Source organism: Cnephaeus nilssonii (assembly GCF_951640355.1).
Source record: "Cnephaeus nilssonii genome assembly, chromosome: 4".
Taxonomy (NCBI): domain Eukaryota; kingdom Metazoa; phylum Chordata; class Mammalia; order Chiroptera; family Vespertilionidae; genus Cnephaeus; species Cnephaeus nilssonii.
The window spans coordinates 44364994-44391552 of NC_137075.1; the positions used below are offsets into that span (position 1 = coordinate 44364994).

At 41.7% G+C, this 26559-nt stretch overlaps 1 protein-coding gene and 1 pseudogene across 2 annotated transcripts in view; both read right to left on the reverse strand.

The window, feature by feature from the left end:
- LOC307097903 (ribosomal RNA processing protein 36 homolog) overlaps positions 1-26559 on the reverse strand; it is a 415062-nt pseudogene that overhangs the window by 97569 nt on the left and 290934 nt on the right. The gene's annotated exons all lie outside the window — the stretch shown is intronic.
- OIP5 (Opa interacting protein 5) lies at positions 15903-26333 on the reverse strand. Its single transcript, XM_079769777.1, has 5 exons — positions 26000-26333; positions 25698-25764; positions 22408-22530; positions 20210-20291; positions 15903-16688 (listed from the first exon to the last, which is right to left on the reverse strand). The coding sequence occupies exons 1-5, from the start codon at positions 26316-26318 to the stop codon at positions 16593-16595; spliced, it is 687 nt and encodes a 228-aa protein (XP_079625903.1). The 5' UTR covers positions 26319-26333; the 3' UTR covers positions 15903-16592.

Consider the following 26559-nt stretch of genomic DNA (forward strand, 5'->3'; position numbering starts at 1 on the left):
GTGGCCCCATTTCATGATTCTGCTTTGCTCCGTTTTAGGTGAGATTATTCTTACGCTTTTTTCACATTTTATGTCTTTTAGGTTTATAATTTTCCCATTCCTTTTGCATCAGGAAATTATTTTGCACGTTTTACTGAGATGCTATGTTCATTGCTTGAGTGCTTTTCTAATCTGCAGCCTACTTATACTTCCTGTCTGCAGCATGCCATGTGTCAGTAGTTTTAGAGTGTCCTAGATTAATTTGTCATGGGCTTTTCCTATTTCCAAGTTTGCTGAATTGTGTATTGAGATTCTAGACCTTTTCATGGAATTGGAAATGTAGCCAATAGAGCCTACCTAAGTTGCCATGTAATCACTAACTTTAGCTTGGTTATAGTAAGCCTCCTCAGACAGCTTTCACTTTTCTACTTTCCTTGTAGACATAAAAGTTATTTTTGTCCTGAAAGCATAAGATAGTGTCTTGTAGAAAAGAAATTTCTACCTCTAAAAGCTGCCTTGAGAACTTGGAAATGGCAGTTTTCTGAGGTGATTTTTAAATCTCTTAGGAGAGTCCAGGATTTATTCACAGGTTCTACAGTTAGCATGATAGGAAATGCAAAACTAGTTTAATGTGGTGTCTGATGTAGAAGCAAGCTTAGACAAATAGACTCTTCTGCAGCAGATCTCCAGGGACCCGGGTTTAGATGCTCATAGTGTACTTTAAGTAGTTGTACTCTCAGCTCAAGTAGTTTAGTGCCTGCGAGAATCCATTTCTGAAAAGTATTTAAATACTTTTTTAATACCTCTGAAAAGGTAATGAATGCAAAATAGCACAGTATATAGGAAAGGATATTTCCTATTGCAAAAAAACACAAAAAGCCATAAAACGAACTAATAATTTCAAGAGGTAGAATTTTAGCAATAACAATTTTAGCACGTATAGTAAGTTAGATTAGCAAGGTTGTACAGTAGAATAAGTATTACTAGAGTTTGTGAGGCTCTGTGGTCAAGAGTTGTATAAAAGGAAAAAGATGCTAGGTAAAGAGCACACAGAAGGTACTTTTAAAAACTATGAGTGTATATGAAATATCAGCGAGAAATAGCAACTTTTATGTAAATTAAAGGTTAAAGATCCTATTTGTTTTCTATAACAGAGGGTTGAGCCATTGAATGAACTATTTCTACTGCTTAACCTGGAAACAAATGTACTCTTACTGATGAAGAAATCCCACTGAAACTATCATGTGGGGATCTTGCTTATGATGTTTGTTGTTGTTGTTGTATGCTTTATTTTTATTTTTGCTTAAATAAGAACAATGCAACATTCAATACTCCCTCTTTCTACCTTTGGGGATTGATACAGATTTGCTGGGGCCAAAAGCTAACATTATGTCGACTTATTGCTGATGGTTAATTGACAGTGTTAGGGACAAAAAAACCTCCATTGCTACCAAAGGGTTGCAAGCTTCAGACATCTAACTGTGGAACTGCTGCTACCCACATAACTGTTTAGGATTCATTCAGTGCTTAACAGACAAGGATTCTTGCACTTAACAAACAAGCTGATGGTAAACAAGATGTACTGATTTCAACTAGAAAACTTTAAACCACGCTAACATAGCTAATGTTATACTTGTATCATGTAACTTAAGTTCCATTTCTCTCTTCGGAGTCCTCAGCTAGCTGGTTAACAGGGTATTGAATAATGGCCAGATCTTGCAGTTGAGCATCATTCACGAGCTTTTTGTGCAATTGGGCCAATTCATCTTTAAATTCTTTTGTTTCATTGGCAACATGCTGTTCTTTATTTATCTTTAAGCATGCATATTCTGTATGAACTGGACACGTGCACCTTTAATATTTTGCAGGCTCTGGTTCAGGATATTTCTAGCTTTTTGGGAACAGTTTTGTTGCTTGAGAAACGACTTCTTCAGTTTTTGCTCTTCTAACTTGATGTTCTGCAGAGCTCTCTCCAGCTTTGAAACAAAGACTCTAATTGCTCTTCATATCTATAATAATAAAAGGGTAATATGCTAATTAAACCGGACGTCTTCTGGACATCATTTCGGATGTCCTTCCTGATGAAGCCGGGCCAGAGGGAAGCCAGCCCGGGTCCCGGGTGCCTGCGGACGGCCAGAGGAGGGAAGCAGCATGGGTCCCGGAGGGAAGCCAGTGCTGGCAGCCAGGAGAAGGAAGGCCTTCTCTTGCACGAATTTTTGTGCATCGGGCCTCTAGTTTATCATAAAGCTTCTCCATTGGCTCCTGCCCCTTCCTGTAGCCGTCTCCATGCTTCTGGGTAATAGTTTCCAGGCGAGCATTGGCTTCCATGATGAGTTTTCTTCTCTTTGTAAGAAGAGGCCTTTCCATGCCACCTTTATATTTGTCCAGCATTTTCGCTATTGCCCCCCCTACTGCTCTGTCATGTAGGTTTGAAGGAGGACTGTCTCCACCCTCGTTAGCAACGACTGGACTGTCTCCTGGGGAGAGTTCCTCGGCCTCACGTGTATCTTTGCCTCCAAAATAATGGTTTTTCTTAGCCTGACCCTCCAACGGGGCATGGAACTCTTTGTTCTTGGCCTCCTTCCAAGGCTGTGCCATCGAGCTGTGTCCCGGGGTAGTCACGGACTTCCTGAGCCTTCACAACCGCTCCCCATTCCCAGCGCTGGGGCCCTGCCTGTTGGCCTAAAATAGCTTTCCTTACCTGCGGGCCAGGAAGGCTTATGATGTGTTTTTTAGCATCACACTAATAGCATACTTTTTGCTTTGTCACCTTATCTTTCTCCATTAGTTTCCTGGGTGCATTTTTAAAAAAGGAAAACTTTGTTGTGTATATGTATTTAGGGTTAATAAGAACTTGGATAGCTGGAAACCTCATGCCTATGGTTAGTTAAGGGAGTTAAGATTTAAAGACATAAAGCAAAAGGATTAAAGGAAATAGCCAGAGACAGTATGTTGGGGTTTTTTTTAAACCTTGTCTAAAGTAGATATGCTAGGCCAATAGTCTGTGACTACTTACTTTAACAAGAACCCAGCAAACTAGTTTCTTGATGAGGAATGCAGCTCACATCAGGATAGAAGAGTAGAATGAAGGTGACTCTTACTCCCTTTTACCTCATGTCATCTTGGCCATTTAGCACTTTGAAGATCCCTGAAAAGATGTGGTCTATGTTACCTTGTTTTCCAAATGGAAAAATAACTAAAAGATAAGTGGAGAAGATCAACAAATACAGTGCCTCTTGAATATTTAATTCTTACATGGCAACTCCAAAGGATAGGGAGGCTATACTAAATTTATTATAGCTCCTTTTTAAATGTCCTAGACCATCAGTTGGTGTTAAAGACATTGGAATAACCAAGCAATATTCAGACATCTGCATGATCATGAGACACTAGGTGTATTACTGTGATGTCAACAGTTACTTAGAACAATTAAAGATTACCCTTAACAGCCACGTTAATAGTTCCAAATGCTAAAATGTGCTACAAGTTTTTGTAGTTTCAAAGTATGCAGTTAATTAGTTTTCAGTGTTGTGATCTCATGTTTACTTTTAGTGTACCTGTGATATGCAAAATATGAAGAAACCCTTGGCCTCCAGGAGTTTACATTATCATGGTGCTGCTGGTGCAAGCAAATTACTTCTAGTTTATTCAGAACATTGCTTGGCTATTTAGTCATACCATATTTGGAAGGATCCCTTGATCAACAGTTTTCAAAAGCAGAGGGCTATGCTAAATTTCAGGGCATTGATTTTGAGTTTACATTATATTAGCTCTGCTATTATTAAACTCCTTTCCCCTGGGAGCTGTGCAGGTAATGCTCTTAATGTGAATCAGAAAGAAAAAAATAAAATTCTAAGAGAATTTTCACCATCCCTAAACCACTATGCTCTTCTATTCTATAGCAGTTAACAAATGGCCAAGAAAACTGCTCCAGAAGACTGTACATCTCTCAATTCTCTTTCTTTTCCCAGAGGCTTTGCATCATTCTCTACCCAGAAGGACCAGGATTTGCAATTAAGCCTTTATAACTGAATAGTAGTCCTAATTTTAACTTGAGTGTGTGACTTTTGTACCTGGATTCTGAAGTAGCATTGTAATAGATGTGGAACATCTGCCTGCATTTCTAAGCAATCACTTTATCCCCATTTTTGGTTGAAACTTTGCATGTATCTTTGCTATTCTAATTCTTCTAAATCAAGGGGTTTACTCTGCATGTTTATTAAAACTGAGTCTGGATGAAAGTGCAAGCAATAGTGGCAGACACATAACTCTGATTTTAGAGTACTAATATTTTAATGCATGTTTGAAAATGTCTAGTATTAAGTGGTTAGTAGTAATTATATATATGCATTTATTAATGAAGCAATAGATACTTAAACCAATAGCTTGAATTTATTGTTTGGATTATTAGTTTACATTTTCTAACTAAAGATGATCTTACTTCCATTGAAAATGGAAGTTAGACGATAAACAGGGGCAACCATAAGACAAACTGTCAGGAATAGAGCATAACAGTGCTCATCACCCTCTAACCTCTTGCCTGATTCCATTAGTCCCCAAGCATGTTTAAAAACAATACAAAAGGCACAAACTAAGCATGTGAAATAAATAAGCTGCTATGGTTATAATCAGAAAAGGTGCAGAGTTTCAAAAAGGATAGGGAATAGTGTGGAGTTAAAAACAAGTAGATACAGGGTTTGTCTGGTAAAGTTTATGTGGCTTAAATCTGCATCTCATTACTAGTATCTGGCAGTGAATAGAGGCAATTGCACATATTTTAAATGTTTCAGGATTTTCAGATAACTAGGCAACTCTTCTGGGTTGTACTGGTATTGATTGGTCATAAAGGATCCCAGCAGCAAAAGAAACTTGCATTTTGTGGAAATAGTCCTGAAAATATTAACATATCTGTGGTTTGGTTTCTCTTTCGTTACTGTATTACATTAACATTATTTTGTTATTTTTTTTAATAGCCAGAGTTTTTTTTTATTGATGTTTTGGTCAGGCTGCATAATTTGCCTAAAGCTTTTGATGCCAAGTAAACAGGAGCAAGTTTTTACTTTTATGTTTATTGTAGTAGCTTAAAATTTTTAGACAATTCCTAACTTTGGAATAATCCTTATAAGTCCAACTGATTATGATGAATAATGTAAATGGGAGGAATTATATCTTAAGAGGCCTAAATAGGATTAGACTAGATAGACACTTTGCTATGGGATTTCCCTCCAGATACCTTTGGAAATGTTTAAATGTAATGGTAACTTTTCAGTAGTTTACAACGGAATTAGAGTATGGTCATCAGTGTTTGGTTTACACTCAAATATAGGAAGTAAGATATCATATCTCATATGTAAATTTTCTCTTTGCCACTTATTAACCTTTTGCACTCGGATGTCGAGTGTGACTCGACAGGGTTAGCATTAGAATAAAGGAATCGAGAAAAAAGCAAGCGAGTGCAAAGGGTTAATAACATGCCTATCAACCAATGAAGACTTATGGAGTTTCTCTAAACTCTGTTCCCATTATTCCACTAACGCATATTAAAAGTTATTAGAAAAACAAATATCATAGATTTCTCCAGGAACCCATACTCCTAAGCCTCCCTTTTAAATCAGAATAGATATTTTAGGGTTACTAACAATTTCCAAAAGATTTTGTCATGTGGTGATGGTCTGCCATGCCATCAATTCAAATATATTTTTCTCCCAGGGACAAAAAAGATATTCTGGCAATACGTTATCATCAGTCCTTAAACAATAGTAATCATCTTGGCACTTACCTTAAAATCACCCATCACTAAGAATCACATTAGAGTACCCTTTACATAGGGTTTTATGTGCTACCTGTCTGTCCTTTTAAGTACAGTTGTTGCTCATTGTTTTTACTTGCTATTCTGTATCTTCATTGCACCAGTGATATAGGCAATAATGTTAAAAGAATTTCATTGAATGTTTAAAGTATTACAAAAGCAGCTTGCTTTTTAATCTATGCATCTTTGGGATTTTAGAAAAGATTTATTGTTTTCTAAAGATTTTATGTAAAAAGGAACTGCGTTAAGAATTGGAAACTCTGCACCTGTGTGTGTGTGTGTATATATATATTTTTTTGGCAATAAAGCAGCATGGGCTGAGAATGTACTGAAATTTCACTGTGTTGTTCCTTGGAAGGGGTAATTTCTAATAAACAATGCAGTAAATTAGGAGGATGGGAAAAGGAACCTATACACAGACCTGTGCTAAGGTAGACTCCAGATACCTGAGTTGTGGTTTTTGTTGTCCAAGTGAACAGGCAGCCATTTGAAGAAAGACACATCGTATTTATTTTCAAATTGAAAGAGAACATTTATTTAGAAAGTTATAGAGTGTAGTACAAGGGAGCCAGCTGAGCTGCGTAGGCTCAGGAAACATTCCAAAGGCAGAAGAAGGGCCCTTGGAGTTTAGAAGAAAGACAAAGGTGCCGAAACCGGTTTGGCTCAGTGGATAGAGCATCGGCCTGCGGACTCAAGGGTCCCAGGTTCGATTCTGGTCAAGGGCATGTACCTTGGTTGTGGGCACATCCCCAGTAGGGGGTGTGCAAGAGGCAGCTGATCGATGTTTCTCTCTCATCGATGTTTCTAACCCTCTATCCCTCTCTCTTCCTCTCTGTAAAAAAAATCAATAAAATATATTTTTTTAAAAAAAGCCGAAACCGGTTTGGCTCAGTGGATAGAGCGTCGGCCTGCAGACTGAAGGGTCCCAGGTTCGATTCCGGTCAAGGGCAATAAAATATATTTTTAAAAAAATCAAAATATATTAAAAAAAAAAAAGAAGAAGAAGAAGAAAGACAAAGGTAACATGCCTGGGGGGGCGGGGGAGAAGAGGGGTAAGGGAAAGACATGGGCATGCTCCTGAGAATGAGAGCACGCCAAGAGGCATCCCCTTTAAATTTATGCCAATTCCCTTTTACTTTTGGGGCCAACCTTACTCTATGTCTGTGAGCCAGTTTCTGGTAAGGAAATAGTGACCTACATATAATAACTATAATAACGACACAACTATTGCAGGGAATCCTTCCTATCTGAAATAGATAAAGCATTTAAGATCCTTTTATATTTAATTAAATGTTGGCTAAGTTAAATACAGAGATTTTAATACTATAATAAAGAACAGATGCTTCCCCTTGATTAAGATAAAAGGAAAGGAGTTTTTTTCAAGTAAAAAATTAGGCCTTAACAGACTTCCTTGGGATTGAATATTGTAAATGCAGAGGAACAACAGCTGTGTAGTTTTATGGTGTGACTAATGCAATAAATCAAGAGATTTTATTTAACATACACTTACTGAAACACTCCACTCCCAAGTACTATGCTAGATCTTGGGCTTAAAATAATTAAGATGGCACAGCTGGCATGGCTCAGTGGTTGAGGATCAACCTGTGAACCAGGAGGTCATGATTTGATTTAGGTCAAAGCACATGCCCAGGTTGTAGGCTGGATCCCCAATGTGGTTTGAGCAGGAGGCAGCTGATCAGTGATTCTCATCATTGATGTTTCTATCTCCCTCCCTATCTGAAATAAAAAAAAAAAATCAGTTTTTAATTAAGGAACTCTAAAGTTTACAACTCAGCCCAGCCAGTGTTGCTCCGTGGTTGAGCATAGACCCATTAACCAATAGGCCGCTGGTTTGATTCCCAGTCAGGGTACATGACCAGGTTCTGAGCTCAATCCCCAGAGGGGGTGTGTAGGAGGCAGCTGATGGATGTTTCTATCTATTCCCTCTAAAATCAATTAAAAAAACCACGTTTTTTCAAAAGTTTACAACTCAGGGGACCTTCAATATGCAATTTTATTCTTATAATTACACTAGAGGCCTGGTGCACAAAATTTGTGCACTTATGGGGCCCTGCTCCCCAACCCTCCAATATTCATGTATTTTTGTATATGTGTGTATGTATGCACTGTTGGTTTTTTTGTTAATCCTCACCTAAGGACATTTTTCATTGATTTTTAGAGTAGAAGGGAAGGAGACAGAGAGAGAAACATGGATGTGAGAAAGACATATCAATTGGTTGCCTCCTGCACATGCCCCGACCAGATCAGGCCGAAATAGCGCTGCCAACAGGGCCGACTGCTGGCAGCCCACTGGGGCTCAGATGTTGAGCATATGGCAATTTTCTGTTTCTGCTTCCACATCTGGTAGAGGTCCCGCTTGTAGGAGCTGCTGATGTAGCCACCACTTTCTGTCTTGATCTTCTTGTCCTCTTGTCCTGACTGTCCCACAAACCGCTTCTTCCAGTCCCACTTGAGCTGCTGCCGGCCCCTGGTCAGGTTCTGGGCCTCGCCCCCCATCAGGTCCAGGACAGCACCAGCCACCTGCTGCTCAAAGGCACCTCTGGTCCCCACCAACGCTTAGGACCCATTCACTGTCGAAATCTTTGAGCTGATAGGGGACATAGAAATCCTGGTCCAGCTGCCGGGCCTCCTCCTTCCACCTCTTGGCTCCCTGTTCAGGTCCTGGCTGTTGCCGTTTTCGGCCCACAACCTCTATGAGACATCCTCCATGCTCTCTCCCGCCACCACCTCCTCCTCCTCCTCCTCCTCTTTCCCAGGCTGCTCCGCCTGCCACACTGGCAGCTCAGGGCTGGACCAGCCAGGCCCTCCTGCCGGCCCTGCCGGAAGCTAGTGATGGCCTTGAAGTCCTTCTGCCGCTTGGCCCACATCACCTGACTGCTCAGGTCCCGGCTGGAGGCGTTGATCTCAAAGATGGTCGCCTGTGAGCGGTACTGCTTGATGCTGTCCCACCAGCCTCAGCTGCTGCAGCTCCTCCTCCTCAAAGCTCAAGCTGAAGAGGGGTTGTAGGCCCAGCCCCGCAAGGTCCAGCTCCTTGGCCTGCTTAATGGACTCTGGCAAGTACACCGGCTCCCTGCTTTTTGGCCTTGGAGCCGGAGCGGACACCCCTCCCCACTTTAGATGGCAGGGCAGCCGGGTGTCCGCTCCGTCTCCCCGCTTTTGATGGCAGGGGAGCCGGGTATCCGCGGCAGACCCCTCAGCGGCCACTGATCCGGTCTTTGAGAGGCGCAGGGGGAGGGGGGGGAGGGTGGGACTCGCGAGTGCTTGCCCGGCGCCTCTCAACAGCCCGATCTGCGGTGGCGCAGGGGGCAGGACTCGCAAGTCCTGCGCCCTGCTCCTCTCAATGACCGCACAGGCCACCCCGAGTCCCGCCCCCAAGCCTCCCGCTGCCCAATCGTGGGCGTAGTGGAGTGATGGTTATTTGCATATTACCCTATTATTAGGTAGGATGGAATTTTGAAACTACTTTTATTCAACATATAGACAATGCTAACTGGTATGAAATTTTAGTATAGTAGACTTAGAATCTCTTAATATCAGCCACACTATCAACTCTTATATCACCTAAAGCATGTTTAAAAAGTCAACTACTGCCCTAGCTGGTTTGGCTCAGTGAATAGAGCGTCAGCCTATGAACTAAAAGGTCCTGGGTCAAGGGCACATGCCTGGGGTTGTGAGTTCAATCCCCAGTAGGGGGTGTGCAGGAGGCAGCCAATCAATGATTCTCATTATTGATCTTCTATCTCTTTCCACCTCCTTCCTCTCTCAAATCAATTTTATATATATATATATATATATATATATATATATATATATATATATATATATAAAATTTTAAGTCAACTACTTGTATCAACTAGTATAACATTTATGGAAGGTGTAATATCAAAATTATAAGTGCACAAGCTCTTTGTCATACTTTAGGAGTCACTGCTACTAAATATCAATATCGATATAAGGATCCAAGTTAAGAATGGTTAAATTCTGCTCTAACCGGTTTGGCTCAGTGGATAGAGCGTCGGCCTGCGGACTCAAGGGTCCCAGGTTTGATTCTGGTCAAGGGCATGTACCTTGGTTGTGGGCACATCCCCAGTAGGAGTGTGCAGGAGACAGCTGATAGATGTTTCTCTCTCATCGATATTTCTAACTATCTCCCTTCCTCTCTGTAAAAAATCAATAAAATATATTTTAAAAAAAAAGAATGGTTAAATTCTGATATATTCACATAATGGAATCATATGCAAATGTTAAAACCCAATGAAATCCATTTGCTTATGGGCTGGTATGGAATGTTGTCCATGACATTTATTGTGTGAAAGGTAGGTTGCAGAATGTTAAAAATATAGTTGCCTTTATGTCTGTACATTACGCATGTCAAACTTGCAGCCCATGGGCCGCATGCGCCCCACAACGAATATTTTTGTGGCCCAACCAATATAATGGTATGTAGAAACGTTTTAATAAAAATTTTGTAACTTAATTTTTATAATATCCTGTTATGAATAATTATCAACGAACTACAACGTTCGCTAATGACTGGTTACTATAATCATATTGCATTCATTTTCCTTACGTGCCTTATGCGCAGGCGCACCATTTCTCTCCATTAATACTAGCAGCGAGTATTTTAGCAGCTGATTGCCATGTCATTAGTCTTGTTTGGTGTGTGCAACAGGAAGTACTTCGCTTTCGGAGAATAAGAAAAATAGGTTTATTTGCGTTACGCTTATTAATTTGTGCAGTTATTCAACATCTGGTAAGTTAATGTTCAAGAAAAAAATATCAATTTTTATTAAAAGGTTCTATTATTTTAACGATTACTCCTTTATTTTAGCCCTTTTTATTCAGCATGTCTCTATCAAACCTACGTTTCTATGAAAATTGAGCTTTTGTTTTTTTGTGGCCCACATAAACTTAAACCTTGTTTATTTGGCCTGTGTTAGCCTGAGTTTGACATGCTTGTTATACATGTATCCACACAAGTGAAGGTTATAACAGGTAGTATTTATTGAGCATTTACTCTGTACGAAACACTGCTCAAATTACTTTAGATTTATTCATTAACAGAGCCTGTGCACTTACAATTTTGATATTACACCTTCCATAAATGTTATATTAGTTGATACTCAAAGTAGTTGACTTTTTAAACACGTTTTAGGTGGCATAAGAGTTGATAGTGTGGCTAATATTAAGAGATTCTAAGGCTACCCCTAGTTTTTAATCCCTTTTTTTTTTTACAAGGGTTTAAGTAAATTCTTCAAATTCATGGATAATAAATACCCAAGGCAACAATCTTAATCCAAATAGTTTGGGACTCCAGACCTTGCCCACTTACCAGCATGATACTAGTATATTATGCCTTTGAAAAATGAAGAGCAGTGTACACCCTTTATTTTGTCACACATCTACTAGTATATCTACATATTTTTCTAGAGTTGAGCCTATAATTTGGGGAAAAAAATCCTTTTAAAACCAGCCAGGTTAATTTTATGTCAAGTTCAAGCATTTTTTTAAAAAAATATATTTTATTAATTTTTTACAGAGAGGAAGGGAGAGAGATAGAGAGTTAGAAACATCGATGAGAGAGATACATCGATCAGCTGTCTCCTGCACAGCCCCCACTGGGGATGTGCCCGCAACCAAGGTACATGCCCTTGACCGGAATCGAACCCGGGACCTTTCAGTCCGCAGGCCGACGCTCTATCCAATGAGCCAAACCGGTTTCGGCCATTTTTTTTTTTTTTTTATTAAAAGGCTACCTAAATGGTAAATCCAGAGGTTAAAGAAAATAGCTGCATAAGAACAGACTTTTGATTTAAAGGAAATATATTGAGGCAGATATACCCACATTTAACAAAAACCCCAGGATGATTCAATATAGCATTAATTTTCTGGTAGTTTGTTGCCAGAGGTTTCACCTTTGCTTACAGAATCAAATTTTGCAACTCAAAAGCATACAGCAAATCATTTTTCAACATTTTAAACTTATTTTTAAAGAGAAATAATTCTTTATCCTATATAATAAAAGCCTAGGTGGCATCACGCCCTCATGTGACATCATCACAAGATGGCCGCAACAAGATGGCTGGCAGGGGAGGGCAGTTGTGGGCGATCTGGCTGGCAGGGGAGGGCAGTTGGGGGTGATGGGGCCGGCAGGAGAGGGCAGTTGGGGGCGGCCGGGTCGGCAAGGAAGGCAGATGAGGTGACTAGGACGGCAGGGAAGGACAGTTGGGGGCAAGATCAGGGCAGTTGGGGGCGATCAGGCTGGCAGGCAGAAGCGGTTAGAGGCAATCACACAGGCAGGCAGGCGAGCGGTTAGGAGCCAGCAATCCCAGATTATGAGAGGGATGTCCGACTGCCTGTTTAGGCCCGATTCCACAGGGATCCCACAGGGATCAGGCCTAAACCAGCAGTAGGACATCCCCCAAGGGGTCCCAGATTGGAGAGGGTGCAGGCCAAGCTGAGGGACACCCTCCCTTCCGTGCATGAATTTCGTGCACTGGGCCTCTAGTGTAGTATAAAATGGAAAGCACCTGCTATCCTATATAATAAAATCCTAATACACTAAGTGTCCAGTCAGCAGTTCAACCAATCAAAGTGTAATATGCTAATGATATGCTAAGGACCCTCAACCACTCACTATGATGTGCACTGACCACCAGGGGACAGTCAACCAGTCGCTATGACATGCACTGATCACCAGGTGGCAGATGCTCCGACCAGTAGGTTAGCTTGCTGATGGGGTCCGGCTGATCGGGACTCAGCATGCCCTGGAGTACTCCCACGGTCCCTCCCTGGCTGGCCAACCTCCCGTGTCCGTCCCTGTCCCCAATCGTGCACTGGTGGGGTCCCTTGGCCAGGCCTGCTCCCTCTTGCAGTCCAGGACCCCTAGAGGGATGTCGGAGAGCCAGTTGTGGCCCAATCCTGCAGGCCAGGCCAAGGGACCCCACCAGTGCCCCAGCTCTCACCACCAGTCTCGCAGCCCCACCTGGCACCTCACCTTAGCCTGGTGCCACCCCCTCACCTGCTCAACCATCCCGCCTGTGGAGTCATGGATTGGGGCAGAGCCCCCTGCTCCCCACCTGGCTCCCTCAGTGCCTGGGAGCTGGCCCCATTCCCCGTCACTGCCGCTGCTCACCATCTGCAGGGCAATTGGACCCCCACTCACACCCGCCTTGGCCTGGCGCCGCCCGCTCACCTGCTCCACCATCCCACCACGGTCCTACTCTTGTCGGGGCCCATTGGGGCCTACTGTCAGTGCTGCATCATCAATGCCCGCCATGTTCCATGCCACCCCTGGTGGTCAGCACACATCATAACGAGCAGTCGAGGGAACAATTTGCATATTAGGCTTTTATTATATACGACAAGAGGCCTGGTGCACGCATTCTTGCATGAGTGGGGTCCCTCGGCCTGGCCGGCGATCGGGGCCAATCATGGTCGCGGGAGGTTGGCCGGAGAGAGGGACCATGGAGGTTGGCTGGGGAAGTACACTGACCACCAGGGGGCAGTTCCTGTGTTAAGCATCTGGCCCTTGGTGTTCAGTGCACGACATAGCAACCATTCGGTCACTTAGGCTTTTATATATGTAGATTGCCCTAGGTGGCATCACGCCCTCATGTGACATCATCACAAGATGGCCGCAACAAGATGGCTGGCAGGGGAGGGCAGTTGTGGGCGATCTGGCTGGCAGGGGAGGGCAGTTGGGGGTGATGCACTATCCAGTGACCCTAAGCCAGTTTGGGTCACTGGATAGTGCATCGGCCCTCAGACTGAGGGGTCCTGGGTTCTATTCCGGTCAAGGGCACATACCTCGGTTGCAAACTTGATCCCCGGCCCCAGTTGGGGGCACATGTGGGAGGCAATTGATGTCTCTTTCACATGGATGTTTGTCTCCTCTCTCTAAAAATCAATGGAAAATATCCTTGGGTGAGGATTAACAAAACAAAACCCACATACATCTAGGCCAGTGATGGCGAACCTATGACACAGACTTTTGATTTAAAAGTCACTGACACGCACTGACACGCGTAGCCATTTTTGATGACACGCGGCCGCTGAGGCGGCCGCATGCCGAGGATGAAACATTTGCTGCTCCTGAGGATGAAACATTTGCAAAATAATGTCTTTTCCTCAAAGTGACACACTACCCGAGTTATGCTCATTTTTTTGGCGAAGTTTGACACGCCAAGCTCAAAAGGTTGCCCATCACTGGTCTAGACCCTGGTTGGTGTGGCTGGGTTGGAGCATCGCCTTGAGTAATGCAAGGTTGCTGGTTTGATTCCAGTCAGGACACATATCTAGGTTTCAGGTCAGGACACTTAGAGAAGACAACCAATGTTCACTCTCACATCCATGTGTTTCCCTCTCTTCCTCCCCCTCTCTAAAGTCAATAAGCATATCCTCGGGTACGGGTTAAAAATCTAGCTACACCTGAACTAAGTTAACTTCCCTATGCACCACCACTTGGCTATATCATCTCTTGATTGTGCTAGTGTTAGCTCCTCTTTAGTGGTAGATTGCCACCCCTCCCACCAAACCTCCAAAGGACAACCATAATGAGGTTTTGAAAAAGAAAATTTGGCCCGACCCGGTTTGGCTCAATGGATAGAGTGTCAACCTGCGGACTGAAGGGTCCCAGGTTCGATTTGGTCAAGGGCACATGCCCAGGTTGCAGGCTCAATCCCCAGTAAGGGGCGTGCAGGAGGCAGCCAATCAATGATTCTCATCATTGATGTTTCTCTCTCCCTCTCCCTCTCCCTTTGAAATCAATAAAAATATATTTACAAAAAAAGAAAATTTGACCTTGTCACAGGCCTCCTCCTTTAAAGTTCAAGGGTTTCCCACTGTTCTTGGGATAAACAAACATCCTTCTGCAGTCCAGTATGGCCTTGCACCTTCTTGTCTCTGGCCACCAGAACTCCTGCAGGCCTTCTTTTAAGGGCCTCACAGGACCTATGCACTGGCTGTTACCTCCACATTAATTCCTGTTTATTTTTCAGACCACTGCTGAAACTTCAATTCCTTAGACAGGCCTTTCTTGACTCCCAGACCAGTTCAGTTACTGTGCTTATAACTGTCTCTTTTCTTCAAACCCTTACTACAGGTGCTATGGGCCAAAGTGCTATGTAAAGCAATATATGAAACAAACAAACAAAACCCCACAGCATGTCAGTGAATAATGTTTTCTTATTCCTTTCCTCATTACCTTAAGCTGTTTCCAACTGAAGAGAAAAATTGTATATCACCTAACTTATTGAATTTTGCCTATAGAATATGTATTTGTATTTTACATTTAAAAAAATGATTCTTAGTATGAAACCAAGAAAATGACCCTCACCCAGATCCTGCTACCTGCCACTTTAAAAATCAAACTCGTTGAGATAGGTGGTTATGAGAAGTCAAGTGGTTTATTCAAGTTGTCAGTAACTCAGGAAGTTGGGGGGACTTCTGTCCTCAAAAACCCATCTTAAGCCCTAGCTGATTTGGCTCAGTGGATAGAGTGTCGACTTGCGGACCCAAGGGTCCCAGGTTCGATTCCAGTCAAGGTCACATGTCCAGTTTCGGAGTCGATCCCCAGTAGGGGGCATACAGGAGGCAGCCAATCAGTGATTCTCTCTCATCATTGATGTTTCTATCTCTCTCTCCCTCTCTCTTTCTTTCTGAAATCAATAAAAATATATTAAAAAAAAAAAAACATCTTAAAATCTCAGTGCAGGCAGAGGTTTTTATAAGGAGAGAGAAAGCACAACTAAGAGATCAGGGGGAGGAGCTGTGGATGTTCTGTCTCTCCCGGAGTAAAGGGAGGGGGAACTGAAGGGGAGTAGGAACATGCCGCTTCTCTTGAGAAAGGGAAGAGGGAGCAAGGGAAAGGTGGGGAGGGGGCCCCAGGGTAGTTGCAGAGCTCCTTCTCAGGCTTCCTCCCCTTGTTCAGAGGCTCTCTCTCTTCAAACAGTAATCTGTGGATTTACAGCTCATGGTTGGCACCAGCAGCCCCCTCCCCTGAAACAGGCTGCTCTAAGCTGTAATGAAAGCTCACTAAGAAGTGAAAACACGGAATTTATTTACACTTTTTAAAAAATATATTTTTATTGATTTCAGAGAGGAAGGAAGAGGGAAAGAGAGATAGAAACATCAATGATGAGAGAGAATCACTGATTGGCTGCCTCCGGCACTCTCCACACTGGGGACTGAGCCCGAAACCTGGGCATGTGCCCTTGACCAGAATCGAACCCAGGACCCCTCAGGCCACAGGGCGACACTCTATTCACTGAGCCAAACCAGCTAGGGCTATTTACACATTTTAATAAAACACAGGGCTGACTATAACCTTGAGAAAATGCAGAATATAAAACCTTTATTGCTTAACTGAAATGTTAATTCTTGGTTACAACTATTCATATAACTGCTCCATGTAGGAATCACAGTAGTCAACATTAAGTACAACTTTATTACCATATATTTCTTAAGATCATTCATGGCACATTGCCCCTTAATCCCTAAATATGCAGTTAAAGGTGTTTTCAGAAATGACTATGAAACTGATGAGAGCTAAAATAATTTCAGAAGTCAAATAGATATGAATCTTGGCCAGAGAGCTCCTTAATTTCTCATCATCTATAAACATCTTCACAAATCATTTGGAAAATCAGCCTAGATGTAAACATAATAAACCACATTTCCTGTCCATTCTTGAAGTTGATCTTTCTCAAGAAATGATTGAACAGCACCTGTCTTTGAAGATGGCAGTAAGGCCTGACCCTGATACTCAAGCTCTGGTTCTAGATCAGTTTTCTATGTTGGACTGGTCAGGAGTCACTTCCTTCACCATCTTCATCAGTGAACTTAAGTGATTATGCGTTAGTATTATCTTCTCTTTTAGCTGGGAAGAGAAATATATATATATATAAGGCTAATATGCAAATTGTCCCCTAGACCGGTAGTTCAACTGGGAGTTCGACCAGGGGCCTGCAGGCCCTGCCCCCTCTCCCAATTGCCCCCCCCCCCATCAAGGTAGGCCAGCCAGACCCCACCCATGCACAAATTAGTGCTCTGGGCCTCTAGTATATATATATATATTAGGGCCTCTACCTCTCAATTTGCTGATTCTAGAAGTCACTTCAAATTCATGCTAGTGATTGGGAGCTGGCAATGTCTCAACACATTTCATTAATACATTTGTTCTCTTTCTAAAAGAAGTTTATGTAACAGAGTACAATAAGATCCTCAGATATAAGATTTCACATGAAAAGAGACTAGTCATTGTTACTTCTACCTTCCTCCTTCCTACCTCTATCACCAGGTTTAAACTCCAAAAATTGGGAAGGAAGACAAAATGCCTTTCTTTAATATTCTAATGGTCTTCAGAAGTAGCTCTAGTTGTCAGGTTTAGAAGAGGTATTTGTTGCAATTCGATAATTTTCAATAGTTCTTTCACCATAGAATAGTTGTATTTAGAACCAAATTTAGTGTTCTTCAGCATACAACATGTACTTAGACTCATAAATAAAAATAAACTTATGATGGATACAGAAAAATGGATTAACAGTTTTCTGTTGAAATCATGGGTAACAACAAAAAAATCTTATTTCCATAATTTGCACAGTACACTAAATCTATTTTTTATGATTCAAGATATAAGCATATACAAAATTTATCAGAAAATTTTGCTTAAACAGACAATTCTTACTGGGGTGCTCCTGGACATAATCATTTTTCTTTTGCTTTCAAGAGATTTCTCTCACCCTTGCCAGCCCCCAATCCCCTGTCCGCCATGCATATCACTCTGGGTGTCATGATCTTTTATTTTTTTGTAAGTGTCATTTGTATAACTAAATGCCCATGATAGTAGCTTCAGACTGAAAAGAGCAAAATAAAATAACACAAAATCAAAAAAAAAAAAAAAGATTTCTCTCTTTGTCTATCTATATTCCAATATTTTTACTATGATGTGCTGAGGTATATAGATCTCTCTGCATTTATCCTTCCTGACCTTGTTGAAGTTTCAAATATGTAGATTAATGCTTTCCATCAAACTTGAAAAATTTTAACCATATCTCCTTGAACATTTTTCCTACTTTCTTTCTCTCCTTTTTTGTACTCCCATCACTAAAGCATATTTAGGTGTGCTTGATGTGTCCTGTAAGTCTCTTAGGCTCAGTTCATTTTTCTTTCTTTTTTCTCTCTTCTTCAGATTGCATAAGGTTATCAATCCATATCTCTAAGTTTGCTGCTTCTTTCTTTGGCCAGTTCAAATCCGTTGCGCCCCTCTAGTGAATCTTTCATTTCAGTGTTTATACTTTTCAACTCACTGGATTTTTATTTAATTATAATTTCTCTCTCTTTAGGGGATAACCTCTATTTGAAGAGACACTGTCATCATGCCTTTCCTTTCCTTCTTTAACCATGTTTTTCTTTAGTTTTGGACATATTTATATTAGCGGCTTTATAGGCTTTGTCTAATATTTGGGTCCTTTAAAAGGCAGTGTATGATGTCTACTTTTTTGTTGTTGTTAATTATCACCCAAGGATATTTTTCCATTGATTTTTAGAGAGTGGAAGGGAGAGACAGAGAAAGAAACATCAATGGGAGAGCGACATATTGATTTGTTGCCTCCCACACAGCCCCGACCAGAGCTGGGGATAGAGCCTGCAACCACGGCACATGCCCTTGAGCAGAATCGAACCTAGGACTCTACAGTCCACAGGGTGATGCTCTATTCTCTGAGCCAAACCGGCTAGGGCTCTGATGTCTGCTTTTTATCCAGTGTATGGATCATACTTTTCTTTGTGTGTCTAATTTTTTATTGAAAATGGACAATTTATTTATTTATTTATTTTTAATGGACAGTTTAGATAATATATTGTAGCAACTCTGGATACTAAACAGGACACACATTCCTTCCTATAGTGGTGGTTTGCTCATCTGTTTAGAAAGTTGGCTAGACTATTTTATTGATGCCTGTTTCCCTCAGTGTGCAGCCTGTAACTCCTCAGAGAACATAGCCTTGGGATGACTGGTTTTAGCAAGGCTCTCTGTCTCTTTCCATGATCTCTTTGTAGGCTGTCTGCCTCCATTAGCATCACACCCAGCTATTAACCTCCACTAACTGCTGGCTGATTGCTCTATTGTTTTCAACAATGCCCTGGGACATAAATTGCTCCATAGTCTAATCCAATTAAATTCAGACACTTAGTAGGGATAACCTTTATTAAAGCCAGTTCCAACTCCAGGAGGCCTGCTCTTAGCTATTTCCCTGATTCTCTCATAAACTAGTCTAAGGTTTAGCTTCTTGCTCTCATAGAACTACCAGTTTCCTTTTAAGCAAAAATTTCCATTGTTTTGGACAGTACCCTTAGAGTTGAACATCCTCACACAGTTTCAAATAGCCAGCTCTTCCCAGACAAAAAAAAGATGAAGGAATTCATCACCACCAAACCAGTATTACAAGAAATATTAAAAGGACTTCTTTGAGGGGTAAGGGAGGATCAATAATAAAATGGCAATAACTACATACACATATCAATAATTACTTTAAATGTAAATGGTTAACTGCTCCAATGAAAAAACAGATGGCTGAATGGATAAGAAAACGAGGCCTGCCCTGGCCGAATGGCTCAGTTGGTTGGAGTGTTGTCCCATGCACCAAAAGGTGGCAGGTTTTTTGTTTGTTTTTTTTTTTTAAATATATTTTATTGATTTTTTACAGAGAGGAAGAGAGAGGGATAGAGAGTTAGAAACATCGATGAGAGAGAAACATCGATCAGCTGCCTCCTGCACACCCCCTACTGGGGATGTGCCCGCAACCAAGGTACATGCCCTTGACCGGAATGGAACCTGGGACCCTTGAGTCCGCAGGTCGACGCTCTATCCACTGAGCCAAACCGGTTTCGGCAGGTGGCAGGTTTGATTCCCAGTTAGGGCACATACCCAAGTCGCAGGTTCGATCCCAAGTTTGGGTGTGTACAGGGGGACTGATTGATGTGTTTCTTGCATATCAATGTTTCTCTCTCTCTTATCCTCTCTCTCTAAAATCAATAAAAAACATATCCTTGGGTGAGTATTAAAAAAAAAGAAAAAAGAACTTTTAATTGCCCTGGTCCGTGTGGCTCGGTTTGTTGGATTGTCATCCTGTGCACCAGAAGGTCCCAGTTTTGATTCCCGGTCAGGGCATGTAGAACCTGGGTTGGGGGTTAGATCCCCACTCAGGGCGTGTGGGAGGCAGCCAATTGATGTATCTCTTGCACATCCATGTCTCTCTTCCCCTTCCTTCCTCTTCAGAATAAAAAATCCATTAAAAAAATTGTTGGAGTATCATATCGTTTCATCATTCCCAAGGTCATTGGTACAAATTATCAGGAGTTGTCTAGATTAAAGGATACACAACAATCATGAAATGTTACCTCTGCAATCTTTTCTGGTAGAGGCATGTTGTGAATATCCACCTCAGATGCATTTACTATGGCTTTTGTTTTTAAGAGATAGCTAGATAGAAAATAGAAAATATTAGTATTAGACCACAGTTAAGATAATCAGTGAAGCAAACTTGCTCTCTAAAGCAGTATGTGTCAAGCAAAGACAGCCTTCTTACTGATTTCCATTTCAAGATTCACAATGTATTTTGTAGAAAAAACAAATTATCAATTAACAAATCATCAGAGAGACATTGTCCTCATCCCACCCCTTGCCAGTCAGGAATACATGAGATAAAATTAACCCAGGAGAAACTAGAAAAAAAATCAGGGTCATAGGAATAATCCTGATGAGTATAAGCTTCACACTCCACCATTAGATCATGTAGCACAGCTAGAAGAAAAAGAATCACATTATGAAAAATAACTACTTGTTGGCTACCCAGAAGCTATTCCTCAGTTCTTTGGTGTTAACAAAATTTTGTTTAGGGCAGCAGTGTGCCCGGTCCTAGGAGATGAACCATACTATTCTAAGCCAGTTGTGGCAATCTTATTCCCTACTGTCACATAACTTGCTGTCCTAGCTTAAGTGATCATGTGACATTGTGCTAATAAAAGACCATTCCTTGTATTCCCATACTTCCCATATCCTTTTCCGTCCAGGTGGAGATGATACTGTCTATGAATGTAATGTTTATAATTGCAGCAGCCATCTTGCATCCAAGAAGAAAGGGCCAAGAGAACCAGAGATGATGACCCAGAGCCCTGTCATGGCTGAGCCACTGGAAAACTCCTGGAGTGGCCAACTGCCCCCACCCCTTACTTGTTAAAGCCACTATAGTCAGGTTTTCTGTGACTGGCAACCAAATTCATCCTGATACAAACAGATACAGATTTATTATCTTTCCAGACTCATGCTACCGATACTTTCCTAATTTCTAGTTAATCAAAAAGAATATACTGACCTTTGAGTCCAACTCATTTTATAGATTAAGAAATGACATAGAATCCCATAGTGCTTTTAAAATTTATATTCCAATTTTTTGTTACTAAAAGTTTATTTCCCCTAAACAAAACTCAATTACAGCTCTGCTGAAACAATTACTTATAACCATTTCTAAAAAATATTTGAGGTTACTAATAGCACACATTTAGTTATCCCCCTCTTTAAACTTAATTCTAAATAGAAATTATGTAAGAAGAAACTAGAAATTGAAGTACATCTCAAGTGTATATTTCCTTTTGAAAATATGCATTGAAGAACAAATGGTATATCTACTGCACACTGAACAAACTCATGGTAAAGGATGGGCTTTATTTAAGAGTTTTATTGCTTAGTCATCCATAACTCAGCTAGAGATACCTATCTAAGCATATTAAAAGAGAAAAGGGAAACTTTGTTTCCTTTATGAAAGGAAAATGAGCTTTAGAGTTAAGACATGGATTCAAATCTCAGCTCCTCTATCTCTCTGAGACTCAGTTTTCTTATTTTATGAACTTAGTGAGGAAAGCATAATGCCTGTCAAAATTAGGTCATCAATGGCAATTTTTGTTTTTTAGTTTTTAACGATCAAGAAAAGACATTTTTTAACCTATTAATTTTGAGAGAAACATCAATTTGTTGTTCCACCTATTTATATATTCAGATGGATTCTTTGTTTTTTTTAAATAGATTTTTATTGATTTCAGAGAGGAAGGGAGAAAGAGAGAGAGAGAGAGAGAAGCCCAAAACCTGGGTATGTTCCTGACCAGGAATAGAAGCCTATATACCTTTTGGTGTATGGGACAACGCTCCAACTGACTGAGCCACATAGGCCAGGGCTTTTTTTTTTTTTTAATTGATCACAGAGAGAAGGGAGGGAAAGAGAGCTAAAATATTTGTTTTTATAAGAGAGAGTGCCTGACTTGAACATCTTCTTTGGTGGGAACATTTTGCCTTTTCTGGAAGATCTTATAAAATTTATTTGATAAAGAATATCTTTGTTGCTCTGGCTGGTGTGGCTCAGTTTGTTAGGAGTCCTCCTGTGCACGGAAGGGTTGCCGGCTCGATTCCCAATCAAGACACATGCCTGGGTTGCAGGCTCCATCCCTGGTAGGGGGCATGCAGGAAGCAGCCAATTGATTTTTTTCCTCTCACATCAATGTTTCTATCTAAAAATCAATTTCAAAAAAAGACCAAGTCTACTCACCATTCCATTTTGTCACTGGAAAGGCAGAAGTGACCTTTCAATGCACCCAGGGCAGCATGGGTAGAATACAGATGGAAACCAATGGGAATCCCACAGGAACTACAGAATAAAAGGTTGTAAGTGCTGGAGGGGGAAAAAAACAGAATATGGGTAAGAAAGAAAATCTGCAAACAAATACAAAATAACCAGCATCTGGATGCATTCCTAAGAACTATGCTATAATAGGAATGTCACATTCAAGAAAGTTTAACTCAGATTTTAATATAATTACACCCTAGATTAAAGATAACCTTGTGTATTCTGGCCACAAAAGAAATCATGGATGCAGAACTGTCAATTCAACAGAGTAAAGTTATTTACATCTGAAAAGCAGAAAGAGAGCTAACTAATCAGATTAACATTTAAACATATAAAACTACATAACACTATTTAATTTAGCTACCATTACATAATCAAGTTGACCTGGGCTTACTAAATAATTTATTAATAGAATTCAAATCAGTATTTTTATTGTGCAGATAAAACAAAAAACTTTAAGAAAAGGAATCCACCTGGTTGATATGGCTCAGTGGCTGAGTGCACCATGCACCAAGAGGTCCCCGGTTCTATCCCCAGACAGGGCATATGCCCGGGTTTTGGGCTTGATCCCCAGTAGGGCTTATAGGAGGCAGCCAATTGATGTTTCTCTCTCATCAATGTTTCTCTCTATCCTTCACCCTCTAAAAAAGTAAATAAAAGAAAAAAATATCCTATTACCCTTAGCAAGCCATCAATTTTCTTTTCCTTCATCCTCTGAAACATTACTGGATGAAGAATCGGGAAATATTGATTTTAGTTCTAGTTACTAATATACCACTTGGGTAAGTCACTTACCATATTTGCTGGCATATAAGAATATCCAGCCCTAGCCGGTTTTGCTCAGTGGATAGAGCGTCAGCCTGCGAACGAAGGGTCCCAGGTTCAATTTCAGCCAAGGGCACATACCTGGGTTGCAGGCTCCATCCCCAGGAGGGGGCATGCAGGAGGCAGCCAATCAATGATTCTCTTTCCTCATTGATATTTCTGTCTCTCTCTCCTCCCTTCCTCTCTAAAATCAATAAAGAAATATTATTTTTTTAAAAAGACATATATGGGTCATTAAAAAAAAAACCATCCAAATATTACAAAGAAATGTTTCAGGAAAAAATAAAGTGTTTAATAATGCATGTACTGAGAGCAATTTTATTTTTTTTGTTTTTTATATGTTTTTTTTATTGATTTCAGAGAACAAGGGAGAGGGAGAGAGAAATAGAAGTATCAATGATGAGAGAGAATCATTGACTGGCTGCCTCCTGCACACCCCTACAGCGGGCAAGCCCACAACCCAGGCATGTGCCCTGATCGGGAATTGAACCCTGATCTCCTGGTTCATATAGGTCCATGCTCAACCCAAGCCACACCAGCCAGGCACTGAAAGCAATTTTACAGTGGCTTGATAAGGGAAAAAGAAATTGTATAAACATAATACACTATGCAGTAAAATTCTATAGAGTATAAAAAGGCACATGGCTATAAAAAAACATTCTAAAAAACAGACACTAAAGAAGACCAAGCAGCCAAAACCGGTTTGGCTCAGTGGATAGAGCGTCAGCCTGCGGACTCAGGGGTCCCGGGTTCGATTCCGGTCAGGGGCATGTACCTTGGTTGCGGGCACATCCCTGGTGGGGGTGTGCAGGAGGCAGCTGGTCGATGTTTCTCTCTCATCGATGTTTCTAGCTTTCTATCCCTCTCCCTTCCTCTCTGTAAAAAAATCAATAAAATATATTAAAAAAAAAAAAGAAGACCAAGCAACAAAATATACTAAATTTACTGGTAAATGAAGTCCTATATCACACATGTAGTACTGCATTTTTGTGTGACTACAGTAACCAAAAAGCAAGTCATGAATAAAGTTTCATTAATTTTTAATTCCTATGTAGGAATTAATTACATCAGACAAAGCACAGTACCTAAAAATGTCTCATGGAAACCAATATATGGCCAGAGCAAAATGTAAAGAAATCCCAAAATTCTAATGCATGCTATCTAAAACAAATTATTTCATTGACTATTAATCTCACAAATGAAGGTTTGATGACCATGCCAAGTAAAGAACTTGCTGAAGACAGAGGGAATACACAATGAATGGGTAGTGGAAGAAGGTAGTCATAAATACCAGCTATGACCATGTGACCAGTTACAGAACTGAGAACTACAAATGTCATGAGTATTTCCTCTTTATTTTGTTAAGAATGTTTGTGTATACTAGTATATGTGTTTTTATTCTTCCCTTTTTCTTTTTAAGATTTTATTTTATTTTATTTTATTGTGACTCCTTACCCTTTCCACTGATTTTTAGAGAGAGTGGAAGGGTTGGAGAGAGACAGAGAGAGAGAGAAGCATTGATGTGTGAGACACATTGATTGGTTGCCTCCCACACCCGCCCTGACCAGGGCTGGGGATCAAGCCTGCAACAGAGGTACGTGCCCTTGACCAGACTCGAACCTGGGACCCTTCAGTCTGCAAGCCAACGCTCTAGCCACTGAGTCAAATTGGGCAGGGCAAGCTTTTTAAAACTGATTTTTAGAGAGAGAGGAAGGGAGAGGGAGAGCGAAAAACATCGATTTGAGAATAGAACATTGATCAACTGCCTCCTGCAGGCCCCCCATAGGGGACGGGACCAGCTGCAAACCAGGCATCTGCCCTGACTGGGAATCAAAAAGGCAACTTTAGCCCTGGCTGGTTTGGCTCAGTGGATGGAGCGTTGGCCTGCGGACTGAAGGGTCCCGGGTTCGATTCCAGCCAAGGGCACATGCCTGGGTTTTGGGCTCGATCCCCAGTGGGGGGCATGTGGAAGGCAGCTTATCAGTGATTCTCTCTCATCATTGATGTTTCTATCTATCTCATCCTCTCCCTTCTTCTCTGAAATCAATGAAATATAAAAATCAATGGAAAAATATCCTCGGATGAGGATGAACAAAAACAAACAACATAATTTTCTCCTTTTTCCTCTACTAGACATACCTTCTTAGCCTCACTTCACTTGCACAAGCCACTAGGGATACGTAGCCCTCAAAGAGATCTTAAAATCTATCCACAAATACAACTTTTCCACCGATTACTGCACCAAGTTCGTAGAAGACTGAAACAGGTAAAAGGAACAAACTTCCAATACATTGTATGGACGGAATAAACTTTTCTTCCAGCGCAAGGTCGCTCCTCAGTATCATCAAGTCAGGGACTGGAGACCGATCAGGAATCTTAGTACGTACCTGCCTTTGAGTAAACCTTCAATGCCAACGAGGAAGGGAGCTTCCAAAACAACGTTATTTGTAACCCCTATGAAGAATTTAAAAAAAAAACACGATCAGAACCAGCACCTGTGCGGCCTTGAAGGGAAAAGGTTCTACTACTCCTCCACAATAATCAAGAAAAGTTTCCCCTAATTTCCAGATATTAATTCCGTTTTCTTCCCCAACCGGCTCTCTGCCACCCCGGGAGAGAGCGGGAACACCCTCCTGCGCCTCCCCATCTTGGGCCCCCTCTGCCTTCCCCAGACGCCGCCCCCACTCACTGGAGAAAACTACGGCCCCGAGGGACCCCGAGAGGTTCCAGGCGAGGTGCACCGAGTCGGCGAGCACGGCGTGGCATCGCGCGCACTGGAACACCGCGCACCTCTCGGGCCGCAGCCAGGCCGGCAGCCGCGGGCCGGATGGCGGCTCCTCGGTCCACAGCTCTGCGGAGCCGAGCGGCGAGGACCCCTTCACCACCTGTGTGTCCCACTCCATGGACGTCGTAAAAGAGGATCTGTCAATTGTCTTAGTGCCATCACAAAAGTCAGCCTCCGGCGGCTTTGCATACCGAGAGCGATGCCGCCGCGGCCGAGCAGCCATCTTCCCGCGGCCGCCGCCGGGATTTCGAACGCGCACCAGGCCCCGCCCCAAGCACGGGTCCTGCGTCTTCATTGGACACCGCGAGCCGGCCCTGAAGCGCAGGCACTTCCTGGACACGCCCTTCGGCTCCTAAGCCTTTGGTGAGGGGTGTGAAAGAACGTGCGTTTGATGAGGGGATCAGCCTTTCTATTGGTCAACTCCAGGAAACCCCGCCTTCAATACATTTTTAACCAATGGAAGT

What these genes read in the sequence shown, in the direction of transcription:
- OIP5 (XM_079769777.1), bottom strand. Translation starts at nt 26,318, where the DNA reads ATGGCTGCTCGGCCGCGGCGGCATCGCTCTCGGTATGCAAAGCCGCCG. An exon ending in TCCAGTGACAAAATGGAATG is followed by an intron (nt 20,292 to 22,407) that starts GTGAGTAGACTT and finishes TTTTCTATCTAG; the next exon opens with CTATCTCTTAAAAACAAAAG. An exon ending in TACCAGAAAAGATTGCAGAG is followed by an intron (nt 16,689 to 20,209) that starts GTAACATTTCAT and finishes TTCTCTTCCCAG; the next exon opens with CTAAAAGAGAAGATAATACT.